Below are 19984 nucleotides of genomic sequence, written 5' to 3'. Positions count from 1 at the left end.
GAGGGAGCCCCTTTCTGGGGACACAGGAAGGGGACCTGCTGCCCTTGGGTTTGTCTTCCTGCTGGAGTTTCTGAGCCTGGAGAACCTGAGCTTGGTTTTGAGGTGTACCAGCCAGGAGCCTACCTGAGAGGCACAGCAGAGCAGTGGGATGTTGACATTTGCTGCTGTTTGGCCAGTAAAAGGCAGAGCAGAGGACAAAAATCTATATTTTCTCTCTATTCTTGGCCTTCATCAGGGATATTTCTCTGATATAGGTTGTTTTCTTCTAGTTAAAGCCTCCATGCCTTGGTTTCCCCCTGCATCCCTGACCACAGGAGCATGTTGCAGCAGTGACCCTGCTGTTCCCAGCTGCTGTCTGTGTCAGGGGTTTGGGGCTTGGCTTGGAAGGCTTCACTCATTCCTGCTCTGGGCCTTCCAGCCTGGAGCAGGAGGTGCTGCAGGTGCCTTGGGAGAAAAGGGGTGGCTGGGTCCCTATCCCTCATGGGGACTGAATCACTTCCCTCTGCTTTTCCTTTTCCAAACTTCCCTCTTCAGTGTTGTGATGCTTGTGTCTTGGTAGCCTGGATGGTTTTGGGGTTGTCCTGTGCAGGACCAGGAGTTGTGCTCTGATCCTTGTGGATCGCTTTCCCACTCTGGATATTTAGGATTTTGTGTGATTTTGATCACACAACTTGTTGCTGGCAATGAGACTCCCAACCTGCTTTGTATTTGCATGCAAACGTATCTATTTATGGTTTAGTCTGTAGTACATCATTTTGGCCTCATGATTTCTTGATAAAAGGTTAATGATAGACTGGGTGTTGGGCAGCTGGTCAAAAATCAGGGAATGGTTTGGGTTGAAGAGACCTTAAAGCTCATCCAGTGCCACCCCCTGCCGAGGGCAGGGACACCTTTCACTGTCCCAGGCTGCTCCAAGCCCTGCCCAGCCTGGCCTTGGACACTGCCAGGGATCCAGGGGCAGCCACAGCTTCTGTGGGTAATGTTGAATATTGGTTTATTTTTCCTTTTTGAAAGGTAGCTACAAGCCCCAGGAACAGCTGGGGAGAAAAGGGGCAGGAAGGCAGGCAGGGAGATGGATTTCCATATTTTTTATGTGGTGCAAGGTCACAAATGGGCATTTTAACGCTGGACTGAGCAGTGTAGAGGCTGTGACAGGCAAAGGCTTTTACTTTTTGCTCCTCAGACCTGTGTCAAGGGACCATCTTGCCTGAGATTCTGAGCAAGGATGTTTTCCAAGGGCTAATTTAACATAGATGAGCTCTGTCAGCGCTGGGAGCTATTCTGGGCAGCAATACCAACAAGGCAGGTGTGTGCCCCACTGGGATGAAATACTTCTGCTGCTGGGCCAGCCTTTCCTTGAAGAGACAAGGTGACCCAAAGGAAAAAGGTGATGAGTCCTGAAATCTCCTTTTCCAAAAGATCTAAATGGATTTTTATACTGAATTCAGTGTAGTCGTCTAAAGGACAGCTCTACGTTTAACATGCCGGGCAAGAATTATCCGTGTTGTCTTGGATACATGATTCGAAATAATTTCCAGCCTGCCAGGATTTCGTAGAGGCTCAGCAAATGAGAACATGCTGGAGAAATACCACTCAGCCTTGGGAGTGTAAAAATAAACCAGAGTCTTGGGGCGAGGGGGTTTTTGTTCTCTCCTGGCTGAGCCGTGAGCTCCCAACGTGCCTTTTATCCCACACGTCCTGGAGTGCTGTGCCTTGGAAAGCTGGAGCTGGCTCAGGGAGGGAGAAGCCATGGTACAAAGCATCCTGCTGGGAGCAGCAAAAGCATGTTCCTCACGGGAGCACTGGGAAAAGAGCTGGAGAGGGCTCCAACAGGCCCTTCTTCCTGAGGGGCAGCAGGACATCATCAAAGCAGAGAACAGAATAACCAGCCTTTCCCAATATCTATGTTCCATCTTGCTTGGATTCTCCAGAATAGATGAGAGGGGAAAAAATCGCCTTTCAAAGTGAAGACATCACCTTTCCTCAGAGTAAACTTCTCACTGCATCAAGCAGCAGTTTGGGCTCTGGGATGTCGCCGTGTCAGCCCTGGGAAGATGCTGCACAGGGATAAACACACCCCAAAACACAGCTGGGACACCTCAGGCACTGGGTGAGCCCCTCTGGCTGTGGCAGGGCCATGGGGTGAAGGGGCACAGCTGGGTTTTCTCGTCCCCTGTCACATCAGAGCTGAAGGAGTTGCTGCATTTGCAGAAGTGCTGGGAGCAGTTGTGGTTATTGGAGTGGAGCACTGGCTGTGGTTCCTCTTAAACAGCCCAAAATCCCAGTGGCTGGAGTGCTCAGCGCTTCCAGGTGCTGGGGTCTGACAGGGAGCTTTTCTCCTCAGTGTTTGTTCAAACAAGTGTAAACAAGTGCTTCAAGCAGTCTCCAGGAAAATGTCTTCTCCTGGTTAATAAGGCTGCTCTGCGTGCTGACTCACGTCCTCTTCTGCTGACTGCCATCAGGAGAGCTGAGCATCCATGGAAAACCCTGAGAGCCCCGAGCTGGGGACTTCCACCCAGTGTTTGCTCTGCAGAGAGAGCCACCAATGCCTGCTTCCTCCAGTAAAAGGAGGAAGGGGATGAGGTGTGAACTCAGGAATTCCTGATGTTGGATACTCCCCCAGTTCAGCCACTGGTGTGGCTCTGGGTGTGACATGGAGCTCCTGGCTCCTGGTGCACCATTCCAGGTGTGTCCAGCAGACAGGCCTGGCTGTTCAGGTGCTTTCAAAGAGGATTTCTGCTCCCGTGGCTCCACTGAGACAGCAGCTCCTGCAGCCACGTGGCTTTTGTGCCTCCAGCTGGGCTTGCAGGGGGCTCATCCCAATCCCTCCAGCTCTGCTGTCACGCATCCAAGAGGATCCTCATCCCTGTGCACCCACTGGGAGCAGGGAGAGCATCACCTGGCTGGGATCACCTCCCTGCAGCCCCACCAGTGTGTTCTCCTGCTCAAGGTGGAAGCGTGGCGGTTGCTGGGTGAGAAACCACCAAAAACTAATGACAGCCTTCCTGCTTTGTCAAAGCCACGTGAAGGGAGCTTGGAGCTTTTCCATGCGGACACCTGAGCCCTGTTTTCCCCGAGGCTGGGCTGGCACAGCTTGGCTGCTGACTGCCTGGAAGGTGGGAGTTCTCCTCCCTTGCGAGCTCCTGTGGAGCTCATGACTCAGTGCTGAGGCACAGGACTTGTTTGCAATGCTCTGGGGGACATGGAGGTGAATTTGGAGTTAGCTTTCTTGGGATCATGGAATCATTAAGGCTGGAAAAGACCTCCAAGCTCAACCATCAGCCCAGCACCACAGGGATACCTGCTGTGCCTTGCCCTAGGGTGAGGGCTCTGCCCCTCTGCTCTGCTCCTGGGGCAGGTGAGCCCCTCTGGGCAATGCAGAGTGGGAAGGATGACTCTCCAAAATGGAAAACACGCCATGAAAATGCTAGGATTAGGCTGGGATGGGCATGAAGATGTTTAACTTCAGGTGGGCTGGAGGAGAGGTGGAGCCAGTGCTCTGTAAAGGCTGCCTGGGAGCACCATAAATACCCCAAATAGGGATTTTTAGCTCTGGGGACTCGTGTTTTGGGCCAGCAAGGTCAGAGGAAGGCTCTGGCTGAGCTCTGCAGGACAGGCAGCCGTAAATCCTGCGGATGCAGTGCCTTGTGCAGGGCTGTTGCCATCTGCTGGGCGGCTGCCGTGGCTCCAGCTGGAAGCAACCAGGAAAAAACTGTTCTGCACAGGCAGGAGAGGGGAATTCGGCTTTCCCTGGAAGCCTTCACCCGCCCAAGCATGTCCCCTCTGGCTGTTTGTCCAGCAGGGAGTTGGTACAGCGCGGGAGGAGTGGATCTGGGGAGGAAAATGGGAGTTGAGGAGGTCCCAAGTTTTGTGTATTTTGGGATCAGGAGCTACTCCTGGCTCTCCCAGGCTGCCTGCACACAGGTGCAGCTGGAAGAACTCCAGCTCAGAATATTCTGTGACATTCTGTGCAGCAGTAAGCAGCAGCTTTAAGGCCGACACGTCAACTCTGTGAAACTTTAACTCTGTTAAAGCTGGGATTTCTTTCCATGTTGATCAATTGAATTTAATCCTTCTTTTTGAGGGCAAAAATCAGGGCAAGGCCATTGAAATCCACATTGCTGGGTTTCTCCAGCTGCTCAGAGCTTCTGCAGAGGGGACCAAGGACTGGTGTAACACAGAAGCTGTTGTGGGAGCACGTGGGGCCTGGAGCCCTTCCCAGAGGCATCACTGTCATTCCTCGTGCCTCATGTTTTGAAGGAGCCTGCCTGGGGTGGTTGTAGGAGTCTGCTGCAGGCTCCTTTTGTCTTCTCCCAGTAGCCCTGTGGACCTTCTGAGCCCTCCTTTTCCTAGTACAGAATTCCCAGGGAGATACTTGCATTCCCGAAGGCAGAGCTGGGCCTGCTGAGCACACAGCGTTTGGGAGGGCCCTGCTTTGCAATCTTTGGCATTTTGGGTGAGATTTTTTTCCTCCTCTGCCTCTCCACACCAATGCTACCACGGGATGCGTGTCTGGCAGGGGCTAGCCAGGCTGAAAAGATGGGATTGAGCTTTGTAAACTCCTCAAAGCACCAGGACAGAGCTGGCTTCAGCAGTTCTCTGGCTGTCCTAACCCAGGTGTGAAGGTCTGGTGGTGGGGATGCGGACATGGAGCTGAGAGCTCAGCTTTTCTGTCCCAGTGCCATTCCCACTTTCTGGAATGGCCTCAGTAGGCCTCTGGTCACAGGGCTGACCCAAAAGCACCATGAATGAAATGGTCACAAGCCCCTCTCCAGGGGTTTCCTGCTGGAACTGGTGATCATTCTGTCCTGAACAGCTGGTGGACTTGAAATCGTGCAGGTGGCTGGAACTGCAGGGCTGTGGAATGTGACGGGTGCAGTTCAGTGTCTGTTCATCTGTCCTTGGGGGAGCATGTGGAGCCCTGAGCAATGTCCCCACTGTCCCCAAAGCCTTTCTGCTCCCCTGCACCAAGAGACGAAGGGCCATGAGCCCTCTGTGGCAGCGAGTGAACAGTCTGTATTATCCTTGCATTCAGAGAATCCCAGAATGGCCTGGGTTGGAAACAACCTTAAAGCTCATCCCATTCCACCCCCTGCCATGGGCAGGGACACCTTCCACTAGCCCAGGCTGCTCCAAGCTCCAGTGTCCAGCCTGGCCTTGGACACTGCCAGGGATCCAGGGGCAGCCACAGCTGCTCTGGGCACCCTGTGCCAGGGCCTGCCCACCCTCCCAGGGAACAATTCCTTCCCAATATCCCATCCAGCCCTGCCCTCTGGCACTGGGAAGCCATTCCCTGTGTCCTGTCCCTCCATGCCTTGTCCCCAGTCCCTCTGCAGCTCTCCTGGAGCCCCTTTAGGCCCTGCAAGGGGCTCTGAGCTCTCCCTGGAGCCTTCTCTTGTCCAGGTGAGCACCCCCAGCTCTCCCAGCCTGGCTCCGGAGCAGAGGGGCTCCAGCTCTCCCAAATCAGCCCATGGTGACAATTTGATACCTTAAAGCTTGAAAATACACAGGACATTAATTTATTGTGTAGACTCAGTACTGTGTAGAGGGAAGGATGGGAGTGTAAACTGGGCAGGGAATTTCCCTGAAGGCAGGACCCGAGTGCAGGGCTACAGTGAGAAATTTCTTTGCTGGGCAGAAAAGATGTGAGTTGAAGTGTTTGACCTGTAGGAAACAGGCTGGAAGGAGTTTGGAAAACAAAGTCCTTGGAGCCTTATCTTGAACCACAAGCAGATTGTGTGGGACTGGCAATGTGGGAACTGGGCTGTGGGGCACTGGGAAGGAGCGGGAAGTGAGGGGGGGGAAGCAGTGGGAGCAAAGGTGTCTCAGTAAGAGCTGGAGAAGTAAAACAGGCAGGGAATTGGGGTTTCCTAATTAGTTTTAGTGTTTGACTTTGTGCTCTCATGGGGGTTCCCAGTATTCTCTGAGGTCTTGAAGCATGAGCAGAAGAGCAAAAGGTCTGGGACCTGCTCTGTGGAAGAGCAGATCCAGGCAGAGCTTGGGTTAAAGCATAACTCCTTCCTGAGCAGGAATCTGGGCTGGCCTGGACTCAGCTCAGGAGGTCAACTGCTTCTCAAGGTGCAGGACACTTCCAGTCAGTGCTGCTGAGTCGGGGGTTCTGCTCAGAGCTCTGCATGCCAGGAAGGATGTGGCCCAGAGGACAGCAAGGATAACCCCCAGAAAAGGAGAAAACATGCTTTGGGAAGGTAGGGGAAGGAAATTGGTGTGTTTGTGCTGGATAGGCAGGACTGAGGGAGCTTGAAATATGTGAGGTTTCTGCAGAAAGGAAACAGAAAACCGGACAAAACCCTCAAAACTTGTGAGTGTGAGCAGTGCTGAGGCCTCCGTATGCTGAGGGCTGCCATGGGGAAGGGAAAATCCCATGGATCAGCTCTCCCACAGTGCTGGCTCTGCTGGACTCCTGTTTGCAGGGAGCTGCTTGGCTGAGAGCTCGGCCAGGGTGGCACTGGGATGTTTGGAAACTCAGCTGGCACCCGTGAGCAGCCCTTCTTTGGGGTCAATATTGTCACTGCCTGCCCAGATCACCCTCTGAGTCACCAAAAGCGCTCCTGGCCTGCCCCTGGTGAGCAATCCGAGCTTTATTCACCCCTCTATTTGCGGCTATAAGGAAGGAATTTGTCATTTAACGCTTAATTATTCACCAGAAACACCAGGAAGGCCGAGATAAACCTCGACAGGTCGACTTCACATTCAACCTTTTTATTCGGGGATGGATTCCTGGGAAGAGTGAGCACCTGGAGCGGGGCTGGCCGGGGATCGGGGCTTCCAGGACGTGCTTTTATTTTGGAATTCAGGGAAGCGGGAGGAGGCGGCGGTCACACGGCAGGGAAGTGTGCCTGGGCTCCCGCTCCTTATCGGGAGCTCGGGAACAAAAGGCGCTCTGTTGGGACTCCAGCTCTCTCCATAAACCTCCCGGCTCTCCTGGACTTTGCTTCCCTCCTGCCTCCCAGAAGCAGCTCCCGGAGCTGGAGCTGGCTCTGGACAGCAGGCGATGTCTCCACAGGTGGGTTTTTGGGAGCTGACACGAAATGAGGAGGGATTGGGTTTCTGTGCTCAGCCCCGGAGGTGCCGGGAAGGGGCGGATTGGGAATCCACCTGACTTTTTACATGGGCAGATCTACCTGTTTTTTTACATGGGAATGGTTTAGACTAAAAGAGGAGAGATTTAGATGGGATGTTGGGAAGGAATTGTTCCCTGGGAGGGTGGGCAGGCCCTGGCACAGGGTGCCCAGAGCAGCTGTGGCTGCCCCTGGATCCCTGGCAGTGTCCAAGGCCAGGCTGGACATTGGGGCTTGGAGCAGCCTGGGACAGTGGAAGGTGTCCCTGTCCATGGCAGGGGGTGGAACTGAGTAGAACTTTAATGTCCCTTCCAACCCAAACCATTCTGGGATTCTGTGATTCCATGGGCTGTGGTGTACCTTCACACTCCCCTCTGCCCGAGTCTCCCTGGGGGAGTTGGACCAGGAGGGACGGTTCCTGCTGGTTTTTGGGGTGCTGGGGACAGTGTGCCAGATGTGGTGTTCTGTGAGTTGGTTTGGGGGTTGTTTTTTGGGCTGGGTGAGTGATTTCAATTTGTCCCAACAGGTGCAGCACGTTTCTGTTGCCCAGCCTTGAGGGGGGTGATGGGGTGTAACAACCCCAGCTCCTCCAGGGGCTGAGTTGTGAAAGTTGCCTTCCCCCAGGGCTGAGCACAGGCTCTCTGGCTTCCCTGGAAAGCTGGCATTGCCCGGGTCTGTGGGAAGAGGGCAGGATTGGGATCCAGAGGTGGCAGTCCCCAAAGTGGCATTGCAGAGGCTGAGCTGCCGTGGGGTGCTCAGGGCTTTGGGGTCAGCTGCATTAATGTGGGGCTATAAACACAACTGTCTCCCTTCTCCCTGGCTCCCAGCCTGGCACTGGCACTGCTGTCTGGGCCACAGGGTGTCCTTGGAGGGGGATTTTTGTAGCTGATCTGTCTCTTCCCCATCCCGTGTGCAGTCAGGGCTGGATTCTTCAGGCTCACCCTGCTGGGAAAACAGAGTTTGTTTTTCCTTTTCCTTGTCACTCACTTCCCCGCCCAACCTTCCGAGTGTTTGTGGCCAAGGACAGCAGAGCTTGGGGATGCTGACAGCTCCAGGGACAGCTCTGTCTGGAAGGAACCTCCCTGGAGCCAGACTTTGCCCTCCTTTCCAAGGCAACGCCTTGGCAGAGCTTGTGCTGAACCTTCTGTCCATGGCAGATCAAAGCTGAGCCTGTTCCTGCCTGGACCTTGCAGGTGATTCCCAAGAGTGCCTCTCCTCGTACTGCAGCAGCTTTTTTATAAATCCATGTGGTTTTATAGCACTTCACAACATCTAATCAAATAATCTTTACTCCCATATGCCATCAGATGTATGGAATGGAGGAGCTGCTGCTGGAGAAGGCTCCTAAAGGCACCTCACCACCTCCCCTGTTTCATCAGGGCACGTTACATCATCCCGGTGCTGATTCCATCATTTACTTCCTTTTAGAAGCAGGAATGCTCACCTGGGCTCTCAGATCCCTGGAGTTTCCCTGAGCAGGCAGAGATGCTTCGGGGTGGCCCATGTTCCTGTCAGGCAGGTGTGGCTCTGGGGAAATACTGCTGCAGGAGCTGGATTTGGGATTGGGAACCTCAGTCAGACCCTGATCCTGTTCCAGCTCAGAACTCTGTGTGTGCCTGAGTCCCAGGTTTAATGTCTGAGGTTTGCCTGAAGCACCTCAGGGTGTGTTTTATTTGATAAAAGCTGAAAATACACTGATATTGGTGACACCAACCCCGTTCTGAACGTGGTGGGGATGTTCCTGGTGTGCTTGTAGCCCAGCCTGGCTGTCCTGAAGCCCGTGGATGTTTTTAAGTGTATTTTGCTTTTTTTTAAGCTGGAAAAAATGTTTACTTTCTGCTCACAGGAAGGCAAAGCTGGCTGAAGGAGAGCTGTGGCAGGAGGGGTTTGAAGGCTCAGTGCACAAACCAGCTGCTCATGAGGCCATAAGTAAGAACTTTCTGTACCCACACACTTGCCCAGGGACAGAGATTTGGCTTGGCTGGCTCTGGCAGGCATTTGGCAGTAGCTGAACCCCCTCAACTTGCCTATCTCCTCCTGGCATCTCTTCTTGAGGTTTGGTTACTGATTCTTGGATGAAATGTGCAGCAAAGTTCTCCACGCTCATGCTCAGGAGAAGGACTTTGTTTACAGTTTCAGCTGCTTCTTAACTCGTTGCCCACACAGGTTTAATTTTAATAGGCCTCTCTTGCTTTTGGAAACCTCATCCTGGCTGGCATCACAAAGGAAAAAATACAGTTTGTAAATAATAAATTGATGCACATCTTTGGTGTGGCTGAAGGACAATGGTTGATGTGCTGTGCTGGTGGGCTCTCCTACTCCAACAGGGTTGTTCCCAAATCCAGCCTCTCTATGCATGTATTTCCCATCAATAAGGTGGTTTGGAACAGTTTGATAGAGAAATCATAGAATCATGGAATGGTTTGGGTTGGAAGGGACCTTAAAGGTCCTCTTGTTCCAACATCTGACTAAGGGCACTGTTTAGCTCCTGGTTGGCTTCATGTTGAGAGGGTCAGCACTAACCACAGCAGGATTTTTAGGCAAATTACTTGTAAATTGGAGTGTTTGGAGGTTTTTTGGCTTCTTTCAATAGTTGTGCTCATTATAATACTTCAATATATCCTTAAATTTCAGCTTTTCCAGTGAGAAGGGGGGGGTGGTATTTAAAAAGCAGCCTTTATTTTGTAGTGTGCAAGCAAAATTCTTTCCAGTTTGGCATGAAATCTTTTTCAAACAGGCAAAAGGGAGGGGAATGTGCACTTGGGGGTGGCTGCTGTCACCTCTTGGGCTCTCTCTGTCCATGACCAAGCCAAGGCAGGTCAAGCCTCTGCTTCCCCATGTCCCTCCTGCTGGAGCATTAATGGTGTTTTTAGAAAGTGCAGCATAAACCCAGTAAAGCACTTCAGCAAGGCCCAGTTTTAGGTGTGTAAGTGGTTTTGGTGGGTTTATGCTTTTATAAGTGGGTGGGGGCTTTAGAGGCTTTTGTTTCTCCCTGCAAGGCTGGCACAGGCTCTGCCCTGGTGGAGTTGACAGGAACAGCCCCTTCTCCTCACACTGCCTTTAGACTCCAGCTCTGTGCAGGTTTGTGTCGTGTTTAACTTTGGGGTGGTGTCCTAGAGGTGCTGGTGTCCACAAGTCAGGCTTCCAAGAGGAGCTCCTGGCTGTCTCCATCCCACTGAGTGTGGTGGGCACAGGGGCTGGGACAGCAAAGCAGGGCTGGACTGGGTCACTTGGCTGCTCCCAGTGTCCATATGGAATGGGAATTGCTCTTAAGCAGCTCTCTCTCCATCCCTTCGAGGTTTTCTATCCCTTTTTGCCCCTGGCAGTGTCCAAGGCCTGGCTGGACAGGGCTTGGAGCAACCTGGGATAGTGGAAGGTGTCCCTGCCCATGGCAGGGAGTGAAATGAGATGAGCTTTAAAGTCCCTTCCAACCCAAACCACTCTCTGATTCTATGAATACAGGGCTTTGAGAAATGTCATTTTCTCCAAAATCCTTGGAAAAAGCCCTGAAAGCTGCTCTGTGCAGAGGGAAAGGGGTTTGCTTCAGTTGTGCCTGCATTCAAACTGCTGCTGTTTTGCCCTGCTGCTGTTCTGGAGGGGCAGCAGAGCATGTGGGATCCCATCAGGTGAACTTCAGATGGAGCAGATGGCTTTCCATGAGCAGCTCTTCAGCTGGAGGCTGGGCAGGAGGGCTCCCACCCCTCTGCCTGACCCCTCTGGGGACAGGAATCAGCTGGAGCTCAGCACCTGCACTGGCAGATCCAAAAATTCCCTGATTTGCTCTGAGGTGTGCTGGAGAAATCCCCAAATCTTGGGAAAGGGGCTGGCACTGTGAGGGGTAACAAGAGCTTTGGCTTCCAGGGGGTTTCTGTGCTGCTCCCACGGTTCTCCAGGCGTCAGGATCAGAAGGGATCGTCCCTGCCCATGTGTAGGAGCAAACAGGCAGGACTGCAGCTCAACACCTGCCTGGGGTGCAGAACTGGGAGGGAAACCCAGTTCTCCATGCTCATATCACAGTCTCTTAAAACCCAAATCCCACTGCTTTTCCAGAGCCTGCTCAGTGCTGGATTTGAGATGCTGCTCCAGCTGGAGTGCTGAGATTTGAGTCCCTGCAAATCAGAAGCTGTCATGAAGATTTAGAAACAGTTTATTTGCTGTTGAGGGATGGAAGGTTTTAGCAGACAGGGCAAAAAAAAGGTGCTCTCAGGGCTAACTGGGAGTTTTGAATGGTGGTTTTTTGCAGGGAATTCAGATTAGTAACGTGTCCTCTTGGAATGGGGTGGGAGAAAGCAGCGGTGATGGGAACTGCTGAGTCAGCAGTGGGTAATCCCTCCTGCCCTGGCCAAATCCATCCTGGCTCACAACAAAACCTCCCTCCAACTCTTTATTTAGTCTCTATTTTTGTGATCTGCTTCCCAAACCCTGCAAAGGCCAGGCTGCCCACAGAGCAGCACCTGGACCTGTGGTGATTCCAGAGGTTGGATTTCTGTGCTCAGAAATGCAGCACAGCCCAAATCCACTGCCTCATCCGTGTTTTGTCCTGCTCTGCCATGGATCCACGCAGCTGTAGGATCTTATTTTTTTTTTCCTTCTCGTGTGTTTTTTTTCTTAACCAGGCAAATGAGGTGACTGACAGTGCCTACATGGGCTCGGAGAGCACCTACAGCGAGTGTGAGACCTTCACAGATGAGGACACCAGCACCCTGGTCCAGCACGAGATGCACGACGAGGTGGAGACCGACAGCGCCATCGACTCCACCGTGCACTCGGAATTCACGGATCCCATCGAGGAGCCGGAGCATGGGTGAGTGGGAACAGCCAGGAGCAGAACCCTGCGTGGGGCAGGGAGTGAGGGCTGAGGGAGACACAGCCTGAGGGTTCCACATCGAGTGGGCCGAGTCTGTCTTGCTGGAACTTGGTTTCTTCTTTGTGTTTGTAACTCTGTGCGAGACCAAAATAGCTCTTCTGGAGGAATAATGAGAATAATTAGGCTGGTTTGTGTAGGCTGGTTTGGAGCCCGGCCTGGCAATCTCTTTGAGTTAATCGTTGCTTGCCTTGGGAAATCTCCTGTACCCTCATTAGCATCTTTTAACCTCTAAAATAACTTCTCAGGTGATGCAAACACCTGAAAGACTTGCAGTTTTTAATCTATCACTTAAGCCAGAAACACAACATATAATTTTCCAGTCAGGAGGGGAACTTGTTCTATTTTTGTTTTCCCTAAAAACATGTGTGTGCCCTTTGATGTGCAAGCACCTCCTGTAATAACTGGTTTGAAACCTCTGCCTGGAGCACAGAAATGTGAGCCAAGATCTCCTTCCCCGGGTCTGAACTGCTGCTGGCGAAACTGCTCCTGGGCCCACCCCATTTTTGGAGGAATAGTGGGGTTTGGGGTGAAACTGGGATGCTGGCAGGCAGGAGGGCAGGGAAGAACTCCTTTAGGATCACAGAACACGGAATGGTTTGGGTTGAAAGGGACCTTAAAGATCATCTCATTCCACCTTCTGCCATGGGCAGGGACACCTTCCACTATCCCAGTCTGCTCCAAGCCCCATCCTGGACACGTCCAGGGTTGGGGCAGTCTGGATTTTCCCTGGAAAATCTGTGCCAGTGCCAGGTTAGTGCCCCAAGAACACCAATTGCACCAAAACCTCTGGAATCATCTTTGCTTAAGGTCTGTAACACACAGGACGCAGTTTTATCCCCAAACCCAAGGCCCAGGGTTGGTGCTCCAGGGGGTGCTTACAGCTCCTGTTGCTTTTTAGGAGCACCAGGCTTCCCTCCCACCCCAAAATCCCATCTGGGGATGTCACAGAGGCAGTGAGCGGCGCTGGGCCCTGGGGCTGAAAGGGTGCTGTGGATTAGAGCAGAAATGGGATTATCCAGCTCAACTCTTGTCACCGCAGCGTGCCCGGCTCAGTGACAGTTAAATTGGGATATAATCAGCTGTGAGCTCCCTGTCACCAGCACAGGGTCCCTGCAGGGGTCATGGCAGCCTGCGTGCGCTCCCGGCCTCTGGGGAAAACCGCCTGCTTCCGACTCGCCTGCCTGTAGGTACAGAAAGCTGCACTTGGGAACGGGCTGTGGGGGATGAGCTCCTTCTCTGTGCTCACTTGTGTGGGGTCACCAGCACAGGAGGGACAGGCTTGTTGGGGAGAGTCCAGAGGAGGCCACAGAGATGCTCCAGGGCTGGAGCCACTCTGCTCTGGAGCCAGGCTGGGAGAGCTGGGGGTGCTCACCTGGACAAGAGAAGGCTCCAGGGACACCTCAGAGCCCCTTGCAGGGCCTAAAGGGGCTCCAGGAGAGCTGCAGAGGGACTGGGGACAAGGGATGGAGGGACAGGACACAGGGAATGGCTTCCCAGTGCCAGAGGGCAGGGATGGATGGGATATTGGGAAGGAATTGTTCCCTGGGAGGGTGGGCAGGCCCTGGCACAGGGTGCCCAGAGCAGCTGTGGCTGCCCCTGGATCCCTGGCAGTGCCCAAGGCCAGGCTGGATGGAGCTTGGAGCAGCCTGGGACAGTGGAAGGTGTCCCTGCCCATGGCAGGGGGTGGAATGGGATGGGCTTTAAGGTCCCTCCAGCCCAAACCATTGTGGGATTCCCTGCTGCCCCAGGTGTTTGCTTGGGAAGGTGGGACGTCCTTTGGGTGCTGTCCAAGCCTGTTCCCAGATTGTTAAATGTGTGCAAATTCCAGGGAACCAAAAACTTAATTCAATTTATAGATTTGAAAGGTTTGAAATGAGAACGTCTGTGAGTGCTGAGGGCTGGTTTTTGGTGCCATCAGACCCCACACAGGAGGACACCTCTGGTGCCCAGGGACAGCCAGTGAGTACAATCCCAGCAGAGCTTCAGCATCACTTCTCAGGAGCTCTCAAAGCTCAACATACCTGAAATGGTTTGAGCTTAAGGGTTGTTTAGGGTCTGTGTAGTAAAGATTAGTTGAACTCTGAATCCTGAAACTGCCTGAGCCCCAAGAAGGGAATAGGAAATAAAATTTACTGCCTGAAGCATCCAGGCTGAGGGTTTCCAGGTGCCTGATCAGATCTGCTTCTGTGCAGTGCTTATCAAACCACAGCCCCAAATTTAGAGCTCTGGGCTTGGGTTTTGCTTCTGAATTAACAATTCCACCCCCTGGCTTCTATTCCTGGAGAGATTTCTGCTGTTTTTGGTGAGGGTCTGACTCACCATGGGAATGGATGGCTTCTGCTGGATCCCACTGTGGAATATTGGTGCTTCTCAAGGGCTCGAGGAGGATGTGCAGATGCCCACAAGCTGGGCTGGATTTATTTGTGGTTAAATAGAGATCTGGAGGGTTGACATGTTTTTATTAGCAGGATAAGGGCAAATCCTTCAGATGGAGCAGGTTTTTGGCATAAATGGCTTATCTGTAATCTTTTTTTCTCTCTGGTTTAGTCCAGCAATCTGCTCATACCCCGTTTCCCTCTCTTCAAGTGCAAGGAGATGAGGGCATAGCCTGAAATACCAATTTCTGTAATAATGCATTATTATGATTTTTAGCATAGAATTTTGGAGAGGAGGGAGTTGTTAAACCCCCCAAAACACAGACCTGTGGCTTGCAGCCCCGTGGCTGCTTTCACAGCCTGGCTGTTGCAAATCCCCCCTGCCTTTTCTCCAGCTTAATTTGAAAACTTCCGTAGTCCTGGGCAGGAAAGGTGGCTTGGCTTGGTGGGGAGGCCCTGGCACAGAGTGCCCAGAAAAGCTGTGGCTGCCCCTGGATCCCTGGCAGTGAACAAGGCCAGGCTGGACAGGGCTTGGAGCAACCTGGGCTAGTGGAAGGTGTCCCTGGTGGGATGGGATGAGCTTTAAGGTCCTTGCAACCCAAACCATTCCAGGATTCTGGTGGCTCCATGCAATGGAAAGACTCTTCCAGGAGCAGTGCCTCTGTGCTGGGCTGTGTCCCCTCAGGAGCAAGGGACATCCCAGGACCTGTGCTGGGCGTGTTCCGGGTTTGCACTGAGGCTTCACACGCTCCAGCCTTCTGGATCTGCTGCTAAAACCACACAGAGCAGCATTCCCCCCTCCTGGATTGTCACACACAGCCTTTTCCCAGCAGGAAAAGCAGGCAAAGGACTCCTTTGTCTTACTGGGGGTCTGTCCCAGCTGCCTGAGCCCACCCTTCCCCGACACCAATCCCACCGGGGTTATGGGGTTAAACCCCAGGCCCTTGAGAGGATTAGGCAGCAACAAGCAAGTGTGAGCCTGGCACGGGCTGCTGTGGAGCTCACAGCATTTAGGATGTGTCTGGGACGTGCCCAGCTCTTTCTCTGCCATGCTTTTAGTCGAGCAAGGGTTTGGCACCAACCCTGGGCACTGCCCTGCAAGTCTGAGTGTCCCCAGATCCTGTGGTGCAGCTGCCAATGGAAACACTTGGTTTATAGGGGGGAAAAAAATCATCATGAACTTCCCAGTGGTGCCTGAGCTGTTCCTGTCCTGTTCTGCTCTGTCAAAATGGGACACATCACTCACTTGGTGGGTCCTGGGGACACCAGGAACCCACCAAGGCTGCTCTATCCCTGCCCTCCACAGATGGAGAGGGAAAGAAAATATAACAAAGGGTTCATGAGCTGAGATAGGGACAGGGAGAAATCACTCATCAAATACCATCATGGGCAAAACAGGCTCGAATTGGGGATATTAGTTGAATTTATTACTAATAAAATCAGAGCAGGATAATGAGAGGTAAAATAAGACCTTAGAAACGCCTTCACCCCCCATCATCCCTCCTTCCCAGTTCTCCCTCCGTCCCCCCAGTGGCACAGGGAGATGGGAATGGGGGTTATGGTCAGTTCATCACACATTGTTCCAGCCACTGCTCAGGGAGAGGAGTCAGAGTCCTTCCCCTGCCCCAGTGTGGGGTCCCTTCCACAGGAGACAGCTCTCCATGAACCTCTCCAACCTGAGTCCATCCCACAGGCAACAGTTCTCCAGGAACTGCTTCACTGTGGGTCACTCTTCCACGAGGTCAGTCCTTCAGGCACAGCCTGCTCCAGCCCAGGTCCCCCACGGGGTCACAGATCCGACCAGGACCCTGCTCCAGCATGGGCTCCTCTCCATGGATCCATGGGTCCCTGCCAGGACCCTGCTGCAGCATGGGCTCCTCTCTCCATGGATCCACAGGTCCCTGCCAGGACCCTGCTCCAGCATGGGCTCCTCTCCATGGATCCACGGGTCCCTGCCAGGACCCTGCTCCAGCATGGGCTCCTCTCTCCATGGATCCACAGGTCCCTGCCAGGACCCTGCTCCAGCACAGCTTCCCATGGACTCACAGCCCCTCTCAGGCATCTCCTGCTCCAGGCCTGGGCTCCTGCAGGGGCTGCAGGTGCATCTCTGCCCCCCCCCCGCCCTCTGTAGGCTGCAGGGACACTGCTGCCTCCCCATGGGCTTCCCCATGGAATCTCAGGGCAATCCCAGGGATCTCAGGGCAATCCCAGGAATCTCAGGGCAATCTCAGCTCTGGTGCCCAGAGCAGCTCCTGCCCCTCCTGCCCTGCCCCTGCAGAGCTGTTCCTCTCCCATGTTCTCACCCCACTCCTCTCTGCACTCAGTTCCAGCTGCCCCATCACTTTTTTGTGTTTTCCCTCTCAAATCTGTTAGCCCAGAGGTGCCACCACCTCCATTCCTGACGGGCCCAGCCTCCTCCAGCAGCGGGTCCATCTTGGAGCCACCAGGGAAGGGTTCTGCTGGACATGGGGGCAGCTTCCAGCAGCTTCTCACAGAATGCACCACTCCACTACCAAATCCTATCCACACAAACCCAGCACTCTGGGAAAGGGGATGTCCTGGATGCAATGGAAAGGCTGCTGTGGCAGCTCCCCCTCTAACATCTGCCTGTCTGTTCCCACAGATCCCATCCCCACGAGCTGGCCCTGGGCTCTGAGCTCAGCCACTCCATCGTCACCGTCATCAGCGGGGAGGAGCATTTCGAGGATTACGGGGAAGGGAACGAGGCCGATCTGTTCCCGGACCCTTTGTGTAATGGGGAAAGCAGCTTTGGCAGCTCCTCCTTCCTCTCTCCCAGGTAATGCCCAGCCCTGGTGCTGCTCCAGCAGGGGCAGTCGCTCGGTGCCTCCACTCTGCTCTGTGGGACCGGGGTTTCCTTGGGATTTGCCAGGCAGAGGGCCTGGCAAGCTTTGGATACAACGGGATAATCGGCTTGGAAGTGGAGGAGGAATTCCCTCCCTCAGTGTTTCCTTTCCCTGGTCAGTGCCCGTCCTGCTGACGCCCAGCAGGAGGTGGAAGAGCTGTCTGCTTTTCCAGAGTCACATTCCCACTCCTGTCAGGGATGTGGCTCCTCACAGAACCTTCCAGCAGAGAAAACCACCTGCAGCTTTACCCCTGATCCTCTGAGATGGCTCTTATTTTTCTTTCCTCTTTCATTATTTTGGGCTTTGCTGCAGTGTCTGGTTGGATTTGCACGAGCTGCAGCAGCATTCCTTCTCTAAGGATATGTAGAGCAGGAAGCAGGCTGTGGCATTTCCTCCTTGCTTTAGGTCTGAAACCAGGAAAAGTCCATTTTCCAGCCCGAGCAGGGTGGGCTGAGGAGCTGGTGTGGTGGTACAAACCCCATCAATGCTCACTTTCTAAGGAAAATAAGTACAAGCTGGAATATCATCCCGTGCTGCAGCCCACAAAGTGTCTGGGATGACAGGGAATGTGTTCTTCCCTTGGGAGCACGTCTCTGCACAGGGCAGGAGTGTTCCCTGCCAGCCATACACCTGTGCTAAACACAAAAATACACTTTTTTCTCTTTGGAATGACACATTTGTGCCTTTCTGCAGCCGTGTAAACTTCTCAAAACTTCTTTTGTTTTTCCTGTCTTCCTGTTTTCTCCCAGCTTCCCAAACCCCTTCATGGTGTTTGGACAGTTCTGGTTGCTCAGGGCTGGCAGGGAAGAGCACGTCAGGGCTCATTTCTGTTTGGCTGGTGTAACAGCAATGTTGGAGGTGTTAATTGCAAATAGGAGAGTTGCTGTAAAGAATTCCCAACCTTTTTCTTTAGGAAACCGGTGCTCCAGCACTGGGATACCCTGCACTGGGAAGGGCACAGTCCTGATCCATGCAGGAATGTAGGGCTGGCTGTGCTGGTGCTGGGGCATAGGAAGAACTCTCGGATTAAAACCCGGCCTTGGTGTTAATTTTCCCTTGAAGAGGAGCTGCCAGCCTCACCCAGGAGGCTCCAGGCAAGAAAATACCCAGCTAAAGGAGCTTTGCAATCACTTCAACTTTTTCTTTAACATCAGGCCAGAGCTCCCAGTTTGCCCACGCTCCCAGTGTTCCAATCTTGCTCTGCCAGGGCACCATCTCTGCTCTGCTCTGTCTTTGGATCTGATCCACACCTGATCCCATCTCCCCTGTGCTGGGAGGGGCTCGCTGGGCACGTGGCCATGCAGATTGTGGTGGTTTGTGCTGGAGACTCTCTGCTGGGGCTTGCTGGGGAGGCAGGCTGGAGATAAACCCTGCAAAACCTCTGGAGTCAGGAATGTGGGGCTGTTTGAGCTGGAGGATTTCCTCATGCCTCTCAGGTCTAGCCTCCCCTCGGATTATTGCTGTGTGTGAAGTCCTTCCCTAAACATTCCTGGAGTCTGTGCAGCTCTTCTTGACTTTGGTTAGGGAGAGACAGGACACAGGGAATGGCTTCCCACTGCCACAGTGGAATGGGATATTGGGAAGGAATTGTTCCCTGGGAGGGTGGGCAGGCCCTGGCACAGGGTGCCCAGAGCAGCTGTGGCTGCCCCTGGATCCCTGGCAGTGCCCAAGGCAAGGTTGGGCAGGGCTTGGAGCAGCCTGGGCTAGTGGAAGGTGTCCCTGCCCTGGGATGGGGTGGGATGAAATGAGCTCTAATGTCCCTTCCCACCCAAACCATTCCATGCCTGAGCAGCCCCAGGGTGTTTAAACACACCTGAAGGAACCACAGGCTGCCCCTGCCTCAGGCTGAGTGGGGTTTTTGGCTGTACTTTGAATACAAACAGCATCACTTGTAAAGGGCCACATCCCCACAGACTCTTTGCACGCCACAAGAGTCTTTAAATGGGAATAATGTCCAGAAATTCTCCTGCCACAGCTCCAGAAGACTGACACAAACCCCAGGAGCCTCCAGGGAACACTGTGGGATGCACTGCTTCCCTGCCCATGTTTGCTTGTGGTCCCTCCTCTTGGGTCTTCCCTTGCGTATCCATGCAGCAGGAAAAGCCTCTTTGCAGCTCTGGGTGGGAAATAAAGGGAAAAGCTCCTTGTGCCCATCCCAGCCACCAGGAAGCACCGAGGACCTGTGGAAGACAAATGTGGCTCCAGGAGATGGAGGGAGGCACAGGAAGGCTCTGAATTGTAGAACCACAGTATGTGCTGAGCTGGAAGGGACCCATCAGGATCCTGGAGTGGGTGGGGACACCGCAGGGCTGAGCTCTCACCCACTGCACGGGCAGGGAACCAGCACAGCCGGAGGCCAGGAGGATCTGCACACACCCCAGGAGCTGCCAGGCTGGCCTGGGGCTTCTCCTCCCCACTTCTCTTCTCATTTTGATTAATGCTGGTGAAATTTGGGTTCCCACCGAGCCCAGGCTGCCCCGCCTGGGGAGGGAATGCACCCAAGAGCACCCCGAAAAGGGACATCCCTTCCTCCAGGTGCCACACAGCTGCTGTCACCTCTTCCCTGCACAAACCCTGAGCCACCCACCTGTCTGCTGCAGGGAAAGGGTTATCCCGGGGCCAGACCCGCCCTCAGGGGTAGGGGGAATGGTTTGCAATTGAATTTTTTTTTTCCCAGGAATGGGAAGAGATGATAATTTGGCATTTGCTGGTGTCCAGCCTGTCTGAGGGGGCTGGGAAATACTGTACAGACAGCACAGACCCTGGGCCTGACCCTGGGGTGGGGGCTGAGCCAGGGGA

The 19984-nt window shown here is 53.6% G+C and overlaps 1 protein-coding gene across 4 annotated transcripts in view; it reads left to right on the top strand.

Annotated features, from left to right (window-relative positions):
- The window catches only part of RAB11FIP3 (RAB11 family interacting protein 3), a 75684-nt gene that overhangs the window by 37172 nt on the left and 18528 nt on the right, over nt 1-19984 (top strand). For 2 of the 4 annotated variants that reach the window (XM_069030411.1, XM_069030412.1), the window contains exons 4-5: nt 11696-11883; nt 16945-17118. In XM_069030411.1, the coding sequence (XP_068886512.1) occupies nt 11696-11883; nt 16945-17118 (362 nt within the window). Of the gene's footprint in view, nt 1-6077; nt 6207-6722; nt 7025-11695; nt 11884-16944; nt 17119-19984 lie in introns of those variants that run through there. The other 2 variants (XM_069030414.1, XM_069030413.1) reach the window with 2 other exon arrangements.

The sequence above is a fragment of the Aphelocoma coerulescens genome, chromosome 14 (assembly GCF_041296385.1).
Source record: "Aphelocoma coerulescens isolate FSJ_1873_10779 chromosome 14, UR_Acoe_1.0, whole genome shotgun sequence".
NCBI lineage: Eukaryota > Metazoa > Chordata > Aves > Passeriformes > Corvidae > Aphelocoma > Aphelocoma coerulescens.
This window is presented reverse-complemented; position numbering and strand designations above follow the sequence as displayed.